We start from the raw sequence: 21,643 nt of genomic DNA on the forward strand, positions 1-21,643 counted from the left end.
CATTGTGAATTGCTGAAATCCCACGCATGCGCAATACACTCCGCCACGGCACGAGATAGAGTATACAGGAGTGTATGTATGTGGAAGATCGGGATTTCGGCACAGTGTTCCATGACGTAACTGATGATGATGTTGATCTAGAAATACTGCGGGGGATGAACTTCATGACTGGATGAACATTATTTCTGATGACACAGCTGTGCTCGGGCAATTAAGTCAACACCCTCTTTGCTCCTTAAGGTCATTTGCATGCCCAAAAATGGCTTTTTGGTCATCCTGTTGGGCTAAGCTACATATCAAACACATGATTGGAATTGTCTTTTTAGCGGGTACATTACTATAAGAGTAGCTTATTTTAACTGGTATTGGTGATTGACTCCCTTTAAGCAGCACTTGTTTGTGTCCATAACACTAGTACCTAAAATTAAAGTAAACTTAGAGACAGCCCTGGATAATTGCTTCACACAGGGGAACATAGGGGAAAATGGTAGTATGAAAATGCCTGCTAAGACTATGTAACCGGTACGGGGAAATGAAGCATTGGGTCACTGAGACATGGTCCTTTATTATGTAAGAAACAAAAAAATTCTCATGTAAAACCATGTCCAGGGACAGTCAAAGACATCCAGTATAAATTGGCTGTGTTAGTGGCATGACTAAAGTCTTGTGGGCCCCTATGCAGTCTTTTGTCCAGGGCCCCCTACTTCATCTCTAGAGTGAATTCTTGATAGTGATGGTTACAGTGCGAAGGAGTTTAATCAACCTTAGTGTGGTTAGGGTAATCTGTGGGGCACCTTGGCTTATGGGCCAGATGGAAGCCACAATCTCAATACTGATACCATTGCTTATGGGCCCCTTAAGACTCCTGGGCCCTGGTGCGAATGTACCCTCTGCACCCCCTCACGTTACATGCCTGGGCTGTGGCTATCAATGATGTATATGTGTCATATTTTGAAGTGTAGACTACATCATTCTGCGCTGCTGCATGTACAAGCCTGCTCACAATGGGAAATCACAGAGAAAATACTCCCAGACCTGACTGTCATTAGAAATCTTTCCAATGAATACAGTGTAGTTGTTCCAGGAAGGCCGCGGGACATAGTTTGTCAAAACGTGTTACTTCAATTACTTGGCCGGTAGTACTAGAAATCCTGTGTACATTACATTACACTCGCAAATTAGACTAGCATGTGAAATTGTGGGTTTAGGAAACAGGGATTCCACTATACAGCAATTAGGGGCATTACACAAGAACTAAGAAAGGTGAACCAGGAAGTCACTGACGTACATGTAATGTACAATAGCGTGAAATAGGATACAGGAGGGTGACACTGACCAATGTCTCATGCACATGGCAGTATTACAGCTCGATATAGCCTCCATGATGTATGGAATCTTAATAAAGCTGCTTAATAGACGTACAGAGTAATGTTGCAGAGCACATTACTGTAACCAATAACATGCTTCTATTATGTCCAAGGCAGCTGCTGCACTAGGGCCGGGCCTGCAACTCTAGTCAGTGGCATAACTAGGAATGGTGGGGCCCTGTGGCGAACTATTGACATAGCCCCCCGACTGATCTTCCCCCCGCATTCCTGCAAGCACTGTTATGCCCCATAGTGGCCCCTGCACACGGTATGACGCCCCATAGTGGTCACCCATGAACAATTATTATACTCTTATCAGACCCCAGAGTATAATAATCAGAGACCCAAGGGAGCATACAAACATAAAAAATGCTACTTACCTCTCCCAGGTAGTCCCTGCAGATGTCAACCATCTTAATGACGTACGGGATGTCACTGTAGCCGGGCTTGCATCACGATGCATAATGACGCAAGCCCGGCCTATGTGATGTCACACAAGTAGGCCTGAAGCCTGCCTGAAGCCAGAAAAGATAAGTAACAGTTTTTTTTATGTTCCCTCACCTCTCCTGGGCCTCTGATCATTATGCTCCAAAAAGACCCCTGAGTAAAATAATAGTGTTTGTGGGGCCCGAAGGAGGGCAGAAGGAGAAGCGACGGTGGCCGTGAGCAGGAGCTAGGATCGGTAAGTAAATAGGAGTTACTCCAGCAGGTAAGGGCCTATTGCAAAAACAACAAACAAAAGAAAAACCCAAAACAAAATCCAGTGGTAGCAGCTGCAGCTGGGCCCCCTAATGTCCCAGGCCCTGTGGCAGCCACTACCGCTGCTACCTCAGTAGTTACAACCCTGACCTCAGTACTGCTCTTGCCAATAAGACCCATATCATCTCCTGTGCGTCACCCCATTGATCTTCCCTTTTCTAAGACATAACCCATCCTACTTCAGCAGTAAGAGTATTGTTCCCAGAACTGAAGGCCTTAAGACTTCAAAGTAGATTTTCTCCAAATCTATAAAAGTGCCATACAGAACAAAGCTACGTTGTTTATCACTGTAATGTTCTCTGTTATGTGGTAGTAACAGTTGAATACACTTGGGGGAGGTGATAGACTCTATTTACACCTCTTTGGGATGCATCTGTAGTTTTGTGTGCCTCCAGTGTCATAAATTGGTATACAAAGGTTCAATCCACTAGATTCCGCCAGTAGCTGCTGTTATGGTAAAGCTGGCTGACAACTCATATAGCTGCATGCAGCTTTCCCAGACTAGAATCAGTCTAAATACGCAGCGATTATTTATATATTGAGTTACCATACAAAGCGCGGTGAAAGATGAGTACAATGTTGACATCACCTGATATGTCACATAAGGCAGAATTGGATTAAGGGTCTATGCTAAAGCTTTGCCCATACTAAGCCATATCTTCAAATGATGGGTGTCCAAAATAGACAGAATTGTCCAGATTCTATGCAGCACTGCAGTGTTCAAAAGTAGCATCAACATCATTAACCTGATAAATCAATATGTTTTGGCTATAACCTCGCATCATGGTTTTAGACTTTCTGGAAAAGTCATGCATGGTGTTTTTTTTTTTTTTTTTTTTAAACTGTGACTTTTATTGAAATTTTTAATAAAATAACGAAGAAATAAATACAAAGGCAGCTGCCAAAACATTAGACAACAGTCAGTGCAAAAACTAGTCAATAATGGCGCATTCACACTAAGTATACGCTGAGCTGATTCTGAACGTAAAACACGTTCAGAATCAGTGCGTACAAAGCAGATCCCATTCATTTAAGTGGGAGCTGGCATATGAGCGCTCCCCATTGAAATGAATGGGCTGCTTTATTCCCTATTAGTTTCAATGTGATACGCGCATCCCGTCTTTTTCCGGTGTCATTGCTTGTAATCCCGCGCCGGCGCAGTAGCAGGGGAACTCAGCATACTCAGATTTGCATATATTCCCCTGATTAATCAATGTTATTGATAGAAGTGATATTTCTACTTAGCAAATAATTTACTTGTAAGAGTAGTAGGAAAACCCAGAGTAAACAATATAGGCGTGTATGCCGCTCATTCTGAGGACCTGAATCATTCATTGAAAAGGGCTTGGTTCAAAATAATAGCAACAAGGAGCTACAATCATGAAGTCATTCATTCTATGGAATAACAGGTCAATTTTGGCCCTAATTTAAGGTAGAAGGGTGGCAACCATTGCACATATTAGGGAAATATGTATATATAATACTGGGGAAAATGACACCAGATGTAATTCTGATGAAAACATACTTTGATAATGACTAGAGAAGGACAAACATATAGAAAAGTACAACAAATTATAACCTGCTCAAATACAATAATCCCAAATGCCATGGCTACCAAAAGCTGAATGATGTGAAGGAAGCAAGAAAGTAACGTTCAAATGGATCGAAGAAAGGACAAAATAGCAAAGGCTCAGCCAATGATCACCTCTAGAAGGATCAAAGATGATAGGACAATACCAGTGAGTATGAGGACTATCAGAAATAGATCTGACGTTACCAGAGAGTATGACTACAATGAGAAGATCTGAAGTTACCAGCCCTATCTTCTGACTTAAATCCCACAGAGAACTTGTGAGGCAAAACCCAGAAATGCACAATGTGTCAAGTCTTCCTGGACTGGAATACTTGTTCAGAGGTGCAACTAGTTGGTGAACCCCATGCAACATCTATGTCAAGCAGCTCTGGTGTGGCTCAGTGGTTAGCACTGCAGCCTTGCAGCACTGGAGTCCTGGGTTCAAATCCTGCCAAGGATAAAATCTGCAAGGAATTTGTATGTTCTCCCCGTGTTTACGTGGGTTTCCTCCCACACTTCAAAGACATACTGATAGGGAATATAGATTGTGAGCCCTGTATGGGACAGTAACTGTCAATGTCTGTAAAGCGCTGCGGAATATGATGGCGCTATAAAAATAAGCGTAATAAATAATACTACTATATATCAGTTCACTAATTCAAATTAACTTGAAGTCACAAACTTTTTTTTTTTTAGTTTATACATTGTTTTTAAAGAAATGCTGACACTTTTTTTTTTTAAACAGCCTAATCTTTTTTTCTATAAAGGGTTAACACAAACTGGATAACGGTTATCGTTTTGATGGGGAATGCAATATGAATAATTTCCAGTGAAATTGCATTTATGCAAATAAAAATGATATTTATTAAAAATGATAATGATATATGAAAATATTCGTGTTTTTTTTTTTAATTATTAACACTAATGTATAAATTGCAACAAACCTTCAGGTGTTCTGTAGCCTCCAGGATCAAACTGTGGCCTCTGACAATGGAACATGGAAATTCCAAGACAACATGACAAAAACATGTTCCCAAAGTAGTCACCCACCAGCAGAATACCTAACAGGATGGTGATGTACAGTGCTGATAAATGGGGGCAGGGCATAAACAGTGGTCCACATTTACTAATAGTGTAAATATGTTTGGCTTACTGCAAGAATGGCCAGGACAGAAGAGCTGGGATGAGGTCTCCACCAGTCAGTATATGCCAGAAATCTGAACATGTGTGTTCCTTTTACCAACCTTCACCGCACCAGAAGCCAAGAGACTCACATGACTGCTGAGACTAATCATCGGCCTCCGTGGTCCCTGGTAAGTAACCAGTGACATATGGAAGTGACATCACTGGTCCCTCTCCAGTGAGGGCTGAGGTCAAATGATTGATCTCAGAGGTCATGTACGCCACCCCACTTCTAGAATGGCGAGTTCAACAGAGCTTGAAGGATATGTCAGTATATGTTTATTTGTTTTACACCCACCCCTTGAGTTTACACTAAATCCTGAGCACCACCTTTAATATGCAGTTTACTTTTCTTTATGGTTCCTGTTGGTGGCGGCCAGGTCTATCATACCATAACATTATGGAAATCTACCTCCACTCTATGTTGGTTTCGCTTCAGAGGATCCTTCACATGCGACATATGGAAGACCAGGTCGCAGAACTTAGGTCAAACGATACTGCACATCAGTGGGTATGGCTCTTGCAGAATACCTTCAACTACTCAGCCAATTTCCAATCTTCTTCTCTTTCCTGATGTCATCTGCATAGCCTTCCTATTCTACCCCTCTCTGTAATCTCCTCTGCCTGCTTCTTCCTGTTCCTTGTTTATTCATTGGATTATATTCTTGATGAAAGCTTAAAAATATTTAATGACAAAAAAAAAAAAATGACATAGTTCTGATAAAAATTCCATTCTCTAAATGATATCCTCGCCATTTCCTGCAGGTATTACGAAACTCCTTGAAGGTTGTACATCTATACAAATGCATTAGCAGAGCATAGAGCCCACAGCTGTGTACATAGCGCCCTCTGCTGGCCAATGCTAGGAATACACAAAGCCATATGAATAAACCACAGACCAAATTTGATTACAAACAGCATTTAATCAGTTACTAAAGAGCAAAATGAAAACATGATGCAGGTCTTCACCTTACAGTCCTCAAGTTAAAATAAAAAAAACTGAACAGGATGTGCAAGATGATGTTTGTAAGTAAATGGCGCCTGGTCATTGGAATAAATGAATTCTTTTACTGAAGGACAGTAACATTTTTCAGTATAATATGCAACATGGGCCAAATTCTTCCTTGTGTAACTGGACACAAACACTTAGGAGAATGATATCTGGTGCTGACTACATAAAGGACATTAAAAATAAACCTAAAGCTCTGGACTCAGTGGCGAAGGCGAACCAGGATGATCTTATTAATACACCATATTAGGCCAGCTTTATACAGCACAGTTGTAAACCTTTTGTTGGTCCTAAGAAAAAGACAAGGAACAAATTTCTCCCACCATAACTGCATCATAAGTCAGACTGATAAAAGTCAGTGCTGGCAGCCCTGTCACAGTGTATCTGAATAGCCTGCCCACTTTCCAATGAATAGACATGCAATTATGTATGTTTATAGAATGACCAATACAGAGGGGAGGGGGAAGTGCTGGTTGCACATGAAGAGGCTCAAAACCAAAACCAAAAACCCCTATTATAAACTTATGTGTAAGCATAGCTAAAAGTGAAGGTCACGGGAATCCATCGTCATCATCTTCTGCCATCTCTTTAGCAAATTCTAAATCCTGCTGCTCTCTTTCACGTCGTTCCTGTGGAAAGAAGAATGCCGGGTCAGTGCTGGAAGTGCAGAAGAAAGACAGCCAAGATGATTTCACACATACAGTAAGTTAAGTCCAGGCCCATTTTTGGCAGTGAGTTGTACATGTATTGCCCTCTAGATGTTGTATATTGCACAAAGCGGCCTTTCCATCTGTACATCAGATATATTCCCCCAGTCACTTGCACTGAGGGTTGTAAAGCTGAAATAACACCTGTATCAAGTGACTTGGGAGACGCCGGGTTTCTTACTACAGATGAGCTCCCAGGTCTTGCCAATAGTCATACTGGCTCATATAAAATAGGAAAAGCAACAGATAAAGCTATAAAGCCCCGGATATCCACTGGTGTTATAATGAACCGCTATTCAATACCTAAACCAAAGAGCAGCTACCTTATAAAAAGAGAAATACAGCTAAAAATAAATTCATGGGAAAGGTTTCCTTTGTCCTTAAAGGGGTATTCTCCTATATGCACAAGTACTTATGCATATACATGCCATAAATGATACAGATTGGTAGTCATGATAAGAAATATAGTGTATGATACATTACTGTTGGGAATGACTTGTGTTGTAGATTATATCATAGAAGTATTTGTAGTGATTGATATTAAGGATTAGAATGAGCCAGTAATGAATCAGTCTGACAGAGGATGGAGAACTCCCCTCATGTCTGGAGACTTAGTAGTGTGATTTATATATACTGAACACACATAGTTATTGTTTATATAATCACTTATTTGATAGACCGTCTGATCACTGTCACTGAAGCGTGGCTGATGGTACTGACTCACAATATAGGCAAGTCATTTTTACCACATATCAAATGCCTTAAAAAAACCCCTAAACCCTATAATGTGTTTTTATCCAATTCCACCACATACTGAACTTTTTTCCAGCTTCCAAGTACATTGCACAATATTAAGTGAGGTCATTATGAAACACAATTTGTCCAGCAAAAAATAAGCCACCATGTGACCCTGATCTGAAAAATATTTGGTTCTTGGAATGTGGCAACGGAAAAAAAAAAAAAAAAAAGGGAAAAATTTTACAGGTCTTTAAGAATTTAAGGCAGTTTCGGTATTTATCGCAGCGTTGGGTGGTTTACACTCTTTTTGTATAAAAATCTGAGATGGAAAAACCCCTTGGAACTGGCAACCCCCAAAAATTAAATATATGGATAGTAATCTCAAAGAGAGAGCCTATATACAAAAGGACATAAGGGAATTTAAAACCTCTCTCAAAATTTTTGGGTCAAGACAAGATCAGCAGTGACTACTCAAAGAGTTAGTCTTTTGGGGAATGTTTCACAGTATACAATCCACATAACCACCCTTCCTCAGGACCATGCTCCAGTATCAATGTTTCCATACTGTGGTGCTCACCTCAGCTGACTCCAAGTCTTTGTTGTAGGATTTGGGTGGGAATCTCATAGCCTATTAGATGAAAAAGAAAATACAAAAAGGTATTTATACGATACATGCATAACATTTCCACTCAAAATATGCAAGCAGGACTATTCACTCACATTTTTCTTTTTTTAAATCAAATACTTTTTATTAACCAATTTTTCTTTACATAATAAGTGACAAAACAACATCAACGTAACATCAATACAAGGTAAATATGGAGACATCATCCGACATGTATAGGGTCTCGGCATCTTTCTGGAGGACCCCATTATAGTCTATGGGGTCCGCGGGTAACAGTTTTTTTAAGCAGATTGGGTTTCCATTTTTCAAGTCCCAAGTGGACACAAAAAATGGAAACCCCAATGCAGGTGTGAACCTACTGTAACCTCTATTTATGTCCATGGGGGTTACAGAGACAATGTAGAACAGCTGCGTTTGATCGTTTCCATAATCTAAATCACCTCAGGTGACTTAAGAAACAAGTACACTCATGTCAGATGAGAAAACTTCATACATGACCACACACGGGTTAAACCATGAATATGGTACATAGAGGCAATACTATGAAGCACTCAGTCTCAACAGGCCTCAGAAAAATATATGCATTTCCTCAATCTTTACCTTGACAGACATATTGTGTATGTCTAGACAGAAGGAAATGCGTTGATGGAAGGCCAGCTGAGGTTCTCTTGTAGAATAGATATCGGTCATCTCTTTAGACTGGACATATCCCTTCTCATGATTAATACTGGCCTCAATTACACCATCACGAATTGCCTGCAATAAAAAGATTTCACATATGAAATTGAATTAAGTGTTCTTTCATTTGCAGACTATGAAAAAGCGCTGGCGCTGAATGAACAGCATAGTGATAGGATTCTGAGCCTATTATTACTACTGCGGTTGGATACCACAGATGAGTCTGCTTTTGTAAGATACCTCCGTGGCTACACTACATCCCTCCCCCCCCCTCAGTGAGCTTGAACCTGCAATCCTTTGATTGCAGGTTCCATAAACTCCTATATAACTGTACTGCAGTCCATGGGAGATTAGCTACATAGCGACTGTTGCTGGTCTGATCTGAACGCTGATCGCGGGCATTATCTTCACTGTTCAATACAGCGGACGCCCAGTAGCTATGGCTGCTGCCATCTTTAAAGACCCGACATCATGCTGGGATGGGGTTAAACCAGAACATTGGTGTTATAGGACACACTGTTACATTTAAAGAGGACTTTTTACCTACACATTCCACAGAGTTGATATACAGCTCACTGCAATCTTGTCCAAATCCTAGGAGGCCAAATTCTGGTGCAAAAGATTACAGAGCCTTGTTCTAGGAAGCTCAAATCAGTAGTGATCCCAACATTGAAAAAACACATCTAACGTTGCTCCAAAATAAATATTAACTTTTATTCCTTAGAGAAAAAAAAAAAAAAAAATCAATTGAACACTGCTTAGGCATAGTGTAATAAATTTACCAGATAGGCTATAACTAAGGACCGTTCTGCCTCGAAACGCGTAGATATTTTTGTACCACAGCCTTTCAATGGATTTTTAACTAAGAAATAAGTGTTAATTTATGTTTTGGAACGGAGCTTTAGTTTTTTATTCAACATTGGGATCAGGACCTTTCACCACCTCCACCACTTTAAGTTCTCGGCACCTGTTCATAGCAGATGCTTTGCTGATTCCAGCACCGCTGGACCTTTCAGAGTATTTATCCTCTATAATGTCAGTGGCAGGCAGGTGTGCATGAGCCAGTGCTCCAATGAGAGGCAGCCAGTATCAGAGCTTAGGAAAGACCTGGGCAAAGTCCGGCCCCCGGGCCATATCTGGCCCTCTGACTGATTCAGTCTGGCCCGCACAGCTGTGACTAAGGAGGCGTGTCTAGGGGGCGTGTCTTAGTGCCGGCCAAAGATAGAGACATGTGAGTGTGTCATAAGGTACTGAAAGATGTAAGGTGAGCTGCAGGGTGGAGAGAGAGAGTGTGTGTGTGTGTCTATATGTGTGTCTGTCTGTTTATGTGTGTGTCTATATGTGTGTGTGTCTATATGTGTCTGTGTGTCTATATGTGTGTGTGTGTGTGTCTATATGTGTGTGTGTGTGTCTATATGTGTGTGTGTCTATATGTGTCTGTGTGTCTCAGTAACCTAGGGGCAGAGATGTAAGGAGAATGTTATACTAGGGCAGAGATGGCAAATGGAGGGGGGGACATGAAACTGGGGGGGGGGGGGGACATGAAATGGGGCAAATAAAGGGGGATATGAAACTGAGGGAGAGATGGAGGGGGGGGGACATAAAACTGGGGGTAGATGAAGAGGGCACTTAGACTGGGGAGACATTAAACCGTGGAGGAAGTTGTAGGGGGACCTGTCTGCCTCTAGTTGCCCCCAGTTTAATGTCACCCTCAAGCTACCCCTATGGTTTAATGTCTGCTTCCCGATTTTAATGTCCCCCTCTAGTTGCCCCCAGTTTCATGTCCCGCTCCAGCTGTCAATTTATTGCCCCCCTCCAACTACCCCCACTGTTTAATGTCCCCCTCCAGCTGCTCCAGTTTCATGTCCCCTCTAATTTCCACCAGTTTACACTGAGGCACCAGGAGAGGGACTTAATACTGTGGGGCAGTTGGAAGGGAACATTATAATATGGGGGCATATAGTGTATGGGTGACTGTAGGAGGATTATACTTTGTGGGGGGCACATGGAAAGATGATTACGAATGGGCGGAGTCATCGTAGAAGTGGGTGGAGCTAAATTTGCCATGGCTCTAGCATAGTTTCAATTTCTTATGCGGCCCCATGGGAAAATTAATTGCCCACCCCTGGCTTAGTATTACACCCCCTTGTCTGCTCCTGCCTGACACTGCCTCCAGACAGTACAGAGCCTAAATAGCATATCAGGCATCAAAACTAACAGCATTGATTGCTCAGGATCAGGAACGGTGGGGCGTAGAGAAAACACTCCAACTACGTTAGAATCAGTGAGGTAGAGCCTATTAAATGGGCTTGTTGGGGGTGGTGAAAGGGCCTTTTTAAGCCATGTCTCCTATTGGACAATGCAGAAAAAAGTGTGTAAAATAGAATAAATGTGTTACATCATGTAGACTACTTTTTGGTGCAAATGAAGCCAGAATTCTGGAAAATGTAGCTTTGTAAATCTTCTCCAGTGTGTCCATAGCTTCCTAGCCGAGTCCCTGTGCACTTACTCACCTTAGCCACTATGAACTCTGCATCCTCTGGACTGTCCAGCTGTAACTTCTGAGCAATGTCAGGCAATGAAATCCGAGAGTATGAAAGACTGATCATACGCACACCTAAAATAGAAGGAATAATTAACATAAGCTCAGACAAAAGGTAGACAGGAAGACAGACAAAGTGTGTTCTAAAAAGACTGTTATTACAGCTATTCTAATAAATGGCTAACCATGTAATGCAATACACCAGTCCCAGCAGAGTATCTCTACTTTTTGAGGTTTATGTTCTTCTCAGTCCCTTATGAATGTGGGGAGATATTTATGGGAAAGAAACATTTTCCTTGCTACGGGGAAAAGATAATAAAGGTGCTGCTAAAATTCCTGATCCTTCAATAATTCCATTTTCCTACCTGTCTTGATCACGTTATGTCTCAGTCGGATGATGAGGGTGTATGTACCATCTGCTTGGAACTTCTCACAGAACTGCTCCAGTACCTGATTGAATTTGGACAAGTTGCCTGTGCGCACAGCTATAAAAGAAAGCTAGTTTTTAGGAAAAATCTATGCAGAAATGGAAGTTTATTAGATTACACTTACTACAAGTCAATTATCTGCATAATCGGCTAGCGTGTCACACATACTTCCAAGCAGTCATTGATAAAAACTGTTTTGTGAATAACTCATTTTTTCTATTCTTGCATCCGATTCTCACAGCAATAAAGGTCTTTTCATTCAGTTTTCCTAACAATTTTTACTTTACTGCATGTTCACAGCCAGAAGAATTGCATAATGAAGTGTGTGGGTGGATTGCAGAGCCTAAGAGGTTTGCATTACGCACATTCTCTTTTGCCATCAGACTCTTTTCAAAATACCTGCAGCTCATCCTAAGAAATAAATGACAGGACTACAAAAGTGGATGAATCACTTACCTTGAGTAAGCAGAAAGTAAGGCATTAAAGACCTTTTCAATGAGAGCTGTCGGAACTGAAGACGATCTGGAATTTCCCCCAATAACAACTCCACTACGATTAAAAGTTTGTGAACCTGATAAGACAAGAACAGACCGCACGTCACTAGACTGCAGGATGTAAAATTACCTGGAATAAAATCTGCATAGAAATCATCTTACTGTCTGTTTGAAGCCCACTGCTGTATGCTGTGGGGCCTTTCTTAGGGCATTAGTCAGAGTTCTTCTTGCTTCAGAATATTCCAACTGAATGGCTTTAATGCGGCCTGAGGGAAGACACGGAGTAATGAGTGCAAGAACAAAAACTATATGTATAGAGATTGCTGAGACTTTGCAACTTTTTAAGGGAACCTGTCAGGACTTTTATATTAAATGATGATGAATACTGGCCAGGTGAGTCTAGCCATAAAGTGGTCAGCCAGCCCCACTTTTTGGGAGAGTAGCACCTCTATAATGGTTTACCTGTGCTGTCGGAGTGTTTAAGCCCCCTTTTCTTTTAACATACAGAGAATTCAGAAATACAAATAAGAATAATGACAAAGTTTACAGAGAGTTTCCTGCATTAGATCAGGAGGGTGAAAAGTCCTAACTAGAGATGAGCGAACACTATTTGGAACAGCTGTTCCGAATAGCACGCTCCCATAGAAATGAATGGAAGCAGTCGGCATGCAGACTTTGCCAGCGGCCTGTCGCTTAACCCCCCCCGCGTGTCGGCTACGTCCATTCATTTCTATGGGAGCGTGCTATTCGGAATGGCTGTTTTGAATAGTGTTCGCTCATCTCTAGTCCTAACAGGTACACTTTGATACAGAATATTTTGTTAACACATAAAATGTCTAAAGCATGAATCCTATATATTTATCCCATACAACACTGTATAATAAATGTTCATCTACTTCAGACTCTCTCCTTTTTGGAGTGGTCAAGTTTACAGGTTGTCAACTATAATGACATTCTACTATCTTTATAGAGATTCAGCAGGATCAACCACTGACTACAAGGCAGCAATGCCAAAAGTGGTGTCATAAGCAGAACCTTGGCATCTTGTTATCCTGATTTTCCTGGTTCACTTACCTGTATAATACAAATATCTGGCCCACTCGTTGTTGTTAGCTTGCTCAGGGAACACAGACTTGGACACCAGTTTCTCAGCCTGATCATACAAGTTGTAATGTAAGTAGTTTCTGAGTAGCAGGTTCAGCAGCGTGGCCTGTCCATCCGCATCATGTCGGAGTGTGGCTGTGCGCAGTCTTGCATGTAAGAAGCTGCAAAATATCATTTATAGTAACTTCTCAGTTCTCAAAAAAAGTAAATTCTGTTGTTTGGAAAACAAAACAAAACAAACAAACAAAAAACAACTAACAACAGATTCCTTTCTGGAAAGCTAAAATGTGTAAGTCGTTAGCAAATATTTGTATTCTTCTAGTATTAAATGCATTTTATTTGTTATGTCCAAGCTAAAATCATTTCCAACAGTACTGATCTTGGGAACAAGGGTTGCAGCCAAAAACAATGTCAAGCCACAAATTCAACTTATCAATCAGCCATACGACAGGTAGTGTAATTGTTTGATAACAGGGTAAATTTCCATCAGACCGTTGTCCTATTCAACCAGAGATTGGTGGGGGGGGTCCCCAGCAATCCCCGATGATCACACACTTATCACCCATCCTGTACACAGTTTTTGCTTCTGGGACAATCAATTTCAATAGATCCATAAAGAAAATTTTATGGAAAACCAAATCGAAGCTTATATTGGCAGCCAGCATAAACTGATTTTTTTTTTTAAACTGTAGTTTTTATTAAACATCTTTGAAAATTTTTACAAACATGAACAGATGAAAAAGTCAATCCATAGCAATGCAAAAAGGAATGACTAACAGCAAACACAGTAATCTAGGAGTCATAGGGAGGAGTAAAGAGGAGGGGGGTAGGGGGGGGAGGAGTCACAGCCCACAGAGAGCGCAATAGGCATCCCAGGATAACCATACAGCCCGGAAGGCATCTAACCCATTATGCAAGGAGGCGGTAAGATGCTCCATACTACGTATAGCTTTCAATTGAGCAATGAGATCTGGACCTGTTGGAGGAGAACGACGTCTCCAATTAAGAGCAATAAGCGTCATAGCAGCTGTACAAGTATATAGGAACAGTTTCGAGGTACTCTTACCTAGATACTTCGGCGGGAGGTTAAGTAAGTAAATGAGCGGGTCAAGCGAAACTCCCTGAATAAAGAGAGCGTCAGAGAGACTTAAATTCTGACCAAAAGGGGCGAATGAGAGAGCAGTCCCAGAATATGTGGTAAATTGAGCCTACTCCAAGTTGACAGCGCGAGCACTGGGAGGGCATGTTAGAATTGAGAGTGTGGAGTAACGCAGGAGTATGGTACCAGTGCATAAGTAATTTGTACTAGGTTTTGCGAAACGTAATACAAGTGGAGGATTTAGCAGCAAGGGACCAAATAACCTGCCACTGGCCGGGCGAGATCTGCCTTCCCAACGTTTCAGACCATCTGGACATATATTTATGAAGAATCGGGGGGTGCCCTTAAGGAGAGGAGATGAGCCTATATATAGTCGATATTAATCCAAACGTGGAGGTACCCGCACAGCACAATCTCTCAAAGAAGGAAGCTGAGGAGACTTTAAGAGAACCAAATTGAGAAAACACAAAATGAGCTATCTGCTGGTAGTGGAACCACTCTGAAGGGGGTAAGCGCAACTCCGAAGTAAAATAGTCGAAGGGCCCGAACGGGTCAACCAAGTCAGCAATACAAAAAAGTCCCAGATGACTCCAAGGTCGCACCATCGCCGCCGTAAGTCCAGTAGGAAGGAGTGGGTTGTACAAAAAAAAGAGATCATGGACGAACACGGGGAAGCTAGGGGGAATAGTTTAGAACAGGTAAGCCAAATAGCCTGTGTGAAGCGGATAGAGCCAAGGAAGGGAGCCGAAGGAAGGAGGGGACAGCGGGACCACAAAAAGGCATTGGGGCGAGTCGGAGCCAACCAAAGCTTCTCGATCTCAACCCATTTCATATAGGCTTGGGGAGCAGCCCAAAAAGGTATGCAACGCAGATGAGTAGCCCAGTAGTAATGCAGGATATGGGGGACCGTCAAACCCCCTCCCCTTTAAAGGATAGCATCGCCGAGTGCGGAATACGATGGCATTTGCCATTCCAGATAAACTGGAAAATAGACTTCTGGAGAGCGCGCAACTCCGAACGCGGGACAGGGATCGGGAGGTTTCAAAAAAGTAAAGGAGTTTAGGGAGAAGAGTCATTTTAACCGCCGTGATGCGGCCGATTAGAGAGACTGGGAGAGAACGCCATTTATCTAGTAGGATTCGAGCATAAACTGATTTCTATGTATGCCATCAACCAATAACACAGCCAAGAGCAATGCCACCAATGCATAAACCTTGCGGCTAAGGCCCCAAAGGACGTTCCGCAGCAATAAAGCGCTGCGGGAAAACCATCAGCAGCAATGCATCGATGTTCTTCCCACAGCGCTTTAGACAGAAAGTTTTCCTCCGTGGACTTTCTATTACAATTATATCTATGGGGAAACTGCCAGCGTTTCCGTACATATAATTAACATTCTGCTATTTCCCAAACCGCGCCGGTGGTTTTGTACCGCAAAGTAGCCATGGGATTCAATTGAACCCCATCCACTTTGCCTGTACTGTTAAATGCCACGATTTTTCTGATGGTGTTTCTGCCTCAGGGAAATTGTAGTGTTTCCAGCCCGTGGGTCCCCGGCCTAAATATTTGCAGGACAAATTTTTCTTCATGATGCTGCCATTAATTATTCTGTACAATGTACTGGGAAGCTGGAAATTCAGAATGGGGTGGAGTTGAAGAAAAAGTGCATTTGTGCAACATTACGTTTTTTGGCACGTTTTCACTGTGCAGCCAGAATGACAAGTCATCTGTATTCTATGTTTTGGTACGATTCTGAGGAAACCAAATTTATATGGTTGTATTTACATTGTAAACTCTTAACAAAAATCCAAAACTGTACCAAAATTTTTTGTTCTCTAAATGTCGCTATAGTCTGACATCCGTAACACTTTTATACTTCTGTGTACGGGGATGCATAGGGAGCCTTTTTTGCGGGGCCAGGTGTACTTTTCAGTTATACCATTTTGGGGAATTACTATTGCTTTGATAACATTTTTATCAGAGGCAAAACAGTGAAAAAAAAGTGGTTTCACATTTTTGATCTCTCCCCCAGCTACAGTATTTATCATACGGGAAAAATGTTTTTAGAAATTTGTAGAGCGGGCGGTTTCAGAAACAAGGATACCTAATGTGTTTCATTGTATTTAAAGGGATTCTACCATTAAACTACCTTTTTTTCTAATGAACACGTCGGAATAGCCTTAAGTTATTCGTCTCCTACCTTTAGACGTGGTCTCCGCTGCGCCGTTCCGTAGAAATACCGGTTTTAATCGGTATGCAAATGAGCTCTCCGCAGCAATGAGAGCGGGCCCCAGCGCTGAAACACAGATGAGCATGTCCCCATTGCTGCCCAGAGCTCTTTCCTGCGCTGCCTCCTTCTTCTGCAGCAACTCCGCCTCTTCTGGCTTCTCTTGCAGTTCTATACAGGAGCATAGAGAGGCCACCCCAAAATGGCTGCCGGCCAGCTCCTGTATTGAACTGCAAGAGCGGCTTCCCCAAAATGGCCACCGGACGACTTCTGTATTGAACTGCAAGAGCGGCTACCCAAAAAATATCTAACGTTGCTCCAAAATAGCCGCTCTTGCAGTTCAATACAGGAGCCGGCCGGCGGCCATTTTGGGGTGGTCTCTCTATGCTCCTGTATAGAACTACAAGAGCAAGAGAAGCCAAAAGAGGCGGAGTTGCTGCAGAAGAAGGAGGCGGCGCAGGAAAGAGCTCTGGGCAGCAATGGGGATGTGTTCATCGGCCTTTCAGCGCTGGGGCCTGCCCTCATTGCTGCGGAGCTCATTTGCATACCGGTTAAAACCGGTATTTCTACGGAACGGCGCAGCGGAGACCACATCTGAAGGTAGGAGATGAATAGCCTTTCTTAAGGCTATTCCGACGTGTTCATTAGAAAAAAAGGCAATTTAATGGTAGAATCCCTTTAAGCACTTCTATATGTCTTCTAGGGAAAAGGGGGTGATTTGAACTTTGATTTTTTTATTAATAATTTTTATGCATTTATTAGACCCCTAGGGGTCTTGAACCCCAGGGGATCTGTTCACTAATGCCAATGCATTGCAAAAAAACCCCGACATTTCTATTGCAGGTAACAGAGTAGCTCGCAATAGAAAATCATCACAGACAGGCCTGGGTCCAGGTCCTCACAAGTTTGTTCCGGGTGCCAGCAATCCCTGGCAAAAATGCGGCACCCACACTCCGCTGTTAAAATCGCACCTTGGCAGCTATGATGGCCGCCATGTTTAGACACCTAGCATCTTGTCAGAAAAGGGATAAATGATGGCTAAGATGAGCTGATAGAGTGCAGACTGTGGCAAGGTATCATTTGGGTGTAATAAGAACTCACCTTCTGACAACATCAAGCTTGTTGAGGAATTCATAAATACGAGAGTGGTAGTAGTAGCACTTGGCCACGATTATGTCAAGGGCTCGCCGATTCTGGGGGCTGATCTTCTGCATCAAGTCATCTGACACCTTCTGTGCCTGCAACATACACAAAAAAGAAAAATGTGAAACCTTGTAATTTTAATGAACAAAAAAAATAAATAAGTTTTGGGTGGCGGGCGTATGTTTACTTTCAATCTGGACAACAAGTAAAAGCATATATAATAAACACATAAAAAGGAATGTCCAATCACTGGCTGAGATAAGTCATTTGTGTGGCCTGTAAGTTTTTATTTTTGCTTGTGACAAAAGCCTCAGAGAGCAGAGAGTAAGGACGACTTCACATGGAGTTTTTTGGTCAGGAATCCGCCTCAAAATCAGCAGCTAAAAAAAGCCTCCCAATAGAGTTCTAGTGGGAGGCTTTTTTTTTGGATGCTGATTTTTTTTAGGCGGATTTTTGACCAAAAAAACTTCGTAACAGGGTATCTGGGAAATGTCTGAACAAAGGTGACAGGGCATCAGGACAAGAGTAATACTTACTGTGATTTTTTTCTTTGCACCTAGTCTAAAAAAAACCCCAAACAAACCAACTAACTATGTATAGTGCCAAACATCAACTTTAAATAAAATGCCCTTTGGACCTGTATGACAAATAGAAGGTAAAAGAAATCTGCTAACTTCAGCACCAAGAAATAGAGAATCCGCTTTGGTGCAAGTGACAATACAACTTATATTGAACATTTTTAGAGAACCTACAAAGCAGCCTAAGCAATCCAACACCATTACCAGACAGCGTGCTCTCACCTCAGTGTAGCGTTTGCTGTTCATTAGGTATATCACCAGTAGTAGCTGTAGGTAGGCTTCCACTTCAGGGAGCAGAGGCGCTGAAGCAGCTTTGCCAGTTCGTGGTCTGAACTGCAAGTCACCTTCTGTATCCATCAGCTGATGAAATAAAAGTAGAATGAGATAAGGCATGTCCATGCAATACTGGCAACTAGTAATAGGCCTACAAAATATTTCCTTCCTTCTACTCTCACCTCCTCCAGAAAGCTAAGTAGCATGTCACGGGTGGCCTGGTTGGATGTGAAGAAGCCATTGATTGCTTTATGCAGGACATTAGGGTTTAGGCGACGAGACGTGGAAGGTAAGGCTCTCAGGGCGCGCAGGACAAACCGAGGCTCCTTCCCAGAAACGGCTTTCTCAATCTGCTTCACATGTTCCTTAATATCTACAGTAGAAAATACAGAGAATGTAAAACTTGATATGTATGCACAGTCCATTACACATTGCAGTCTAAGGTATTAGGTACCGTATTTATCTGAGGCATCAGCGTGGTTTATGTTGTCCAATTATTTAATTCTTCTGACTTAACATGAATACAATTAAAGAAACCCGTCTAGCCGACACAATCCATCATGTCTAAGTCAGGCATGCCATAAAAAGATTGATCAGCACAGGACCACCTAAAATGTAGGGGGTGCTAGCCTTTCTTTTTTTTTTTTGTGAAGGGTGGGGGTGTCATGATGGAATGATCTCCTGGTGAATGTGTTTATGACAGATCCCTTGATTCCGCCAGTCATAGTAAGGGTTTTCTTGCACAATTAGCATACTCTTAACACTATGTATGCCTAAGTATTATTTGCATGAAAGCAAATTTCTTTTCTTTAAAAAAAAAGTAGATTGTGAGCCCCATATAGGGATCACAATGTACATTTTTTTCCCATTTAAGTATGTCTTTGTAGTATAGGAGGAAATCCACGCAAACACAAGGAGAACATACAAACTCATTGCAGATGTTGTTACTGGCAGGATTCGAACCCAGGACTCCAGTGCTGCAAGGCTGCAGTGCCAACCACTGAGCCATCGTGTTGCCCCTGAAACCAAATTTCATACACATCCTTGGCTAAAAATACTCTTTATTTTCTTTGCCAAGAAGACAGCATTCTCTCTCCCCCTCTGGAAGCTCATACTTATTATAAACCATGTTTCTGTTGTCTCATGTTACATACTTAGTGGAGTGGTCCAGAAATTACAGTACTTGGGCACTACACTCATCTGCCCCAGTTGTCTCCGCCGCAGGTGACTGCCGAGTCCAATTGATGTAAACAATAAAGAGACTGGAGTAGTCTAATGATCAGCAGGGGGACTGATATAAAATTCAAGGTCTATTTGGACATTTATGTTTAATATTTTAACTCCCTCTGTATTTACTATTTACAGCGCCCTGTAAGTTAAAGGCTGGGTTCATATCTGTACATAGGACTTTTCTCTCTGCCAGTCAATGGGGTGCACTAGTATCCTAATGTAACTGCTATTTTAGTGGTCCGGTCTCCTGGCGGACCCTAACGACAGAAAACAATGTTAGTGTGAACCTAGCGAAAGATGTATTCCAGTAATAACAAGTTATCCACTAGAATGCTGCAGTCATTATCTCTTCAGTCAATATAATTCCATCTCTATGGCACTGCCAAAGAAACGCCAAGTACAATGCTCAGCAATTTTTGGCAGGTCCACAGACTTACATGAACCAGCAGCATGCATGAAAGGCTTCTAGAAATTGTTGGGGGTCCCAGCAGTCAGACTCCCCCACCAATCTAGCAGCGGAGAGGACAGAACTGTCTAACACCAGAATAGCCCTTTTTAAAGGGTTCTTCTGGGACTTGTATACTGATAAAAGAGGTCATTAATATGGGATCGCTGGCTCTTCCTACTGCTAAAAACATCACATTTACTGGTCATATAGCAATGGCTCAGTCTCTTTCAAGTGAATGGGGCAGAGCATCAAAACCAAGTTCAGTCCCAACGACACATAATCACTGTGCTTGGCTTCAGCAAAGAGACCGCAGCGCTGACCCAAATACTGTGACCTCTTCAATCGGCTGACCTGTGGGGATACTGGGCCGTCACCAATGACATGTTACTGACCTATAATCAGATAAACCAGGACACATGTAATATCACTTCAATGTCTGCTCAGATCTTACATATTAAAGGGTTAACTGCACGAACCGTCCTTTATACCTGATGTAAGCGATCATACAGCAGAGGAGCACGCCACAGACCAGACAGGCCTTGTGTACGATACCACAACAACATGGAGGGTATACACAGGGGACAATAAGTATACCTTCAAGGGTCACGCTATCCAGCTCCTTCTTCCCTCCCTCTCCGGTTGCTGCCGCTGGCTCCTCCTCCTTCATCTCCACATCCTCCGGTTCTCGCCGTTTAACCGTAGCCTCCTTCATAGTGAGAACCCGGTGCCTGCTGAGGTTAGTTTCCGCTTCCGGTCCGGGAATGACTAGCAAGTATCTGAGTATAGCGCAAGGAATGCCGGGAAGCGGAGCGCAGGCTGGTGAATGGATTGTCGATGTCATCGAGCTGTGCGCTGAGTCACTGAGTCAAGCTTATGAGTGGCTGTGAGAAGCAGTGTCATGTAGGAAGGAGGACGGCTCTGTATACTATGTATATAGTGGCTTATAGTATTACATTCATAGAGATGTCAGCACTAGGCCGTCCCCTATATCTATCTATCTCTCTCTCTCTCTCTCTCTCTCTCTCTCTCTCTCTCTCTCTATCTATATATAAATAAAGCCATCATTTCGTGAGTTGTTACTGACAATACAGACATAAGTAAAAACAAACAGCCCTACAAGGTGGTTATACTTCTTATGCTGATGCTTAAAGGGGTCCTCCGGACAAAAATAAGTTCTGTCAGTGCTATTAATGGGTTAATAAGTGCACCCAAATACCTTTAGCACTATGTAGCTGCATAACCAAACAGAAGTGTAGGAAAGCTAGAATCCATGAAGAAGCTGGAATGATGGCAGCGTTGGCTCTCATCCAGTTTTCCCAGTATCGGCAAAAAAAAAAAAGTAACAGATTTTTATAAAGTAAGGACCACTCTTGTGTAAAGGCCGTGTCTGCTGTCGCAACACACATACTTGTTTAAGGGAAGTCAAATGAAGTCTAAAGTTA

The 21,643-nt window shown here is 42.3% G+C and overlaps 1 protein-coding gene across 1 annotated transcript; it reads right to left on the bottom strand.

Moving 5' to 3' along the window:
* Positions 1-5,784: 5,784 nt before the first annotated feature.
* Positions 5,785-20,976, bottom strand: PSMD3 (proteasome 26S subunit, non-ATPase 3). The gene is made up of 12 exons (XM_075277187.1): positions 20,796-20,976; positions 18,706-18,896; positions 18,473-18,610; positions 17,631-17,767; positions 13,177-13,367; positions 12,265-12,368; positions 12,065-12,179; positions 11,546-11,665; positions 11,152-11,255; positions 8,561-8,716; positions 7,913-7,963; positions 5,785-6,519 (listed from the first exon to the last, which is right to left on the bottom strand). The coding sequence occupies exons 1-12, from the start codon at positions 20,911-20,913 to the stop codon at positions 6,442-6,444; spliced, it is 1,503 nt and encodes a 500-aa protein (XP_075133288.1). The 5' UTR covers positions 20,914-20,976; the 3' UTR covers positions 5,785-6,441.
* Positions 20,977-21,643: the final 667 nt, after the last annotated feature.

The sequence above is a fragment of the Leptodactylus fuscus genome, chromosome 6 (genome assembly GCF_031893055.1).
Source record: "Leptodactylus fuscus isolate aLepFus1 chromosome 6, aLepFus1.hap2, whole genome shotgun sequence".
NCBI classification, from domain to species: Eukaryota; Metazoa; Chordata; class Amphibia; order Anura; family Leptodactylidae; genus Leptodactylus; species Leptodactylus fuscus.

Coding starts and splice junctions, on each gene's coding strand:
- PSMD3 (XM_075277187.1), bottom strand. CDS start 20,913: ATGAAGGAGGCTACGGTTAAACGGCGAGAACCGGAGGATGTGGAGATG. Junction 12,369..13,176: donor CAGATATTTGTATTATACAG/GTAAGTGAACCA, acceptor GTCTTCCCTCAG/GCCGCATTAAAGCCATTCAG. Junction 11,666..12,064: donor TTACTTTCTGCTTACTCAAG/GTAAGTGATTCA, acceptor TTTCTTTTATAG/CTGTGCGCACAGGCAACTTG.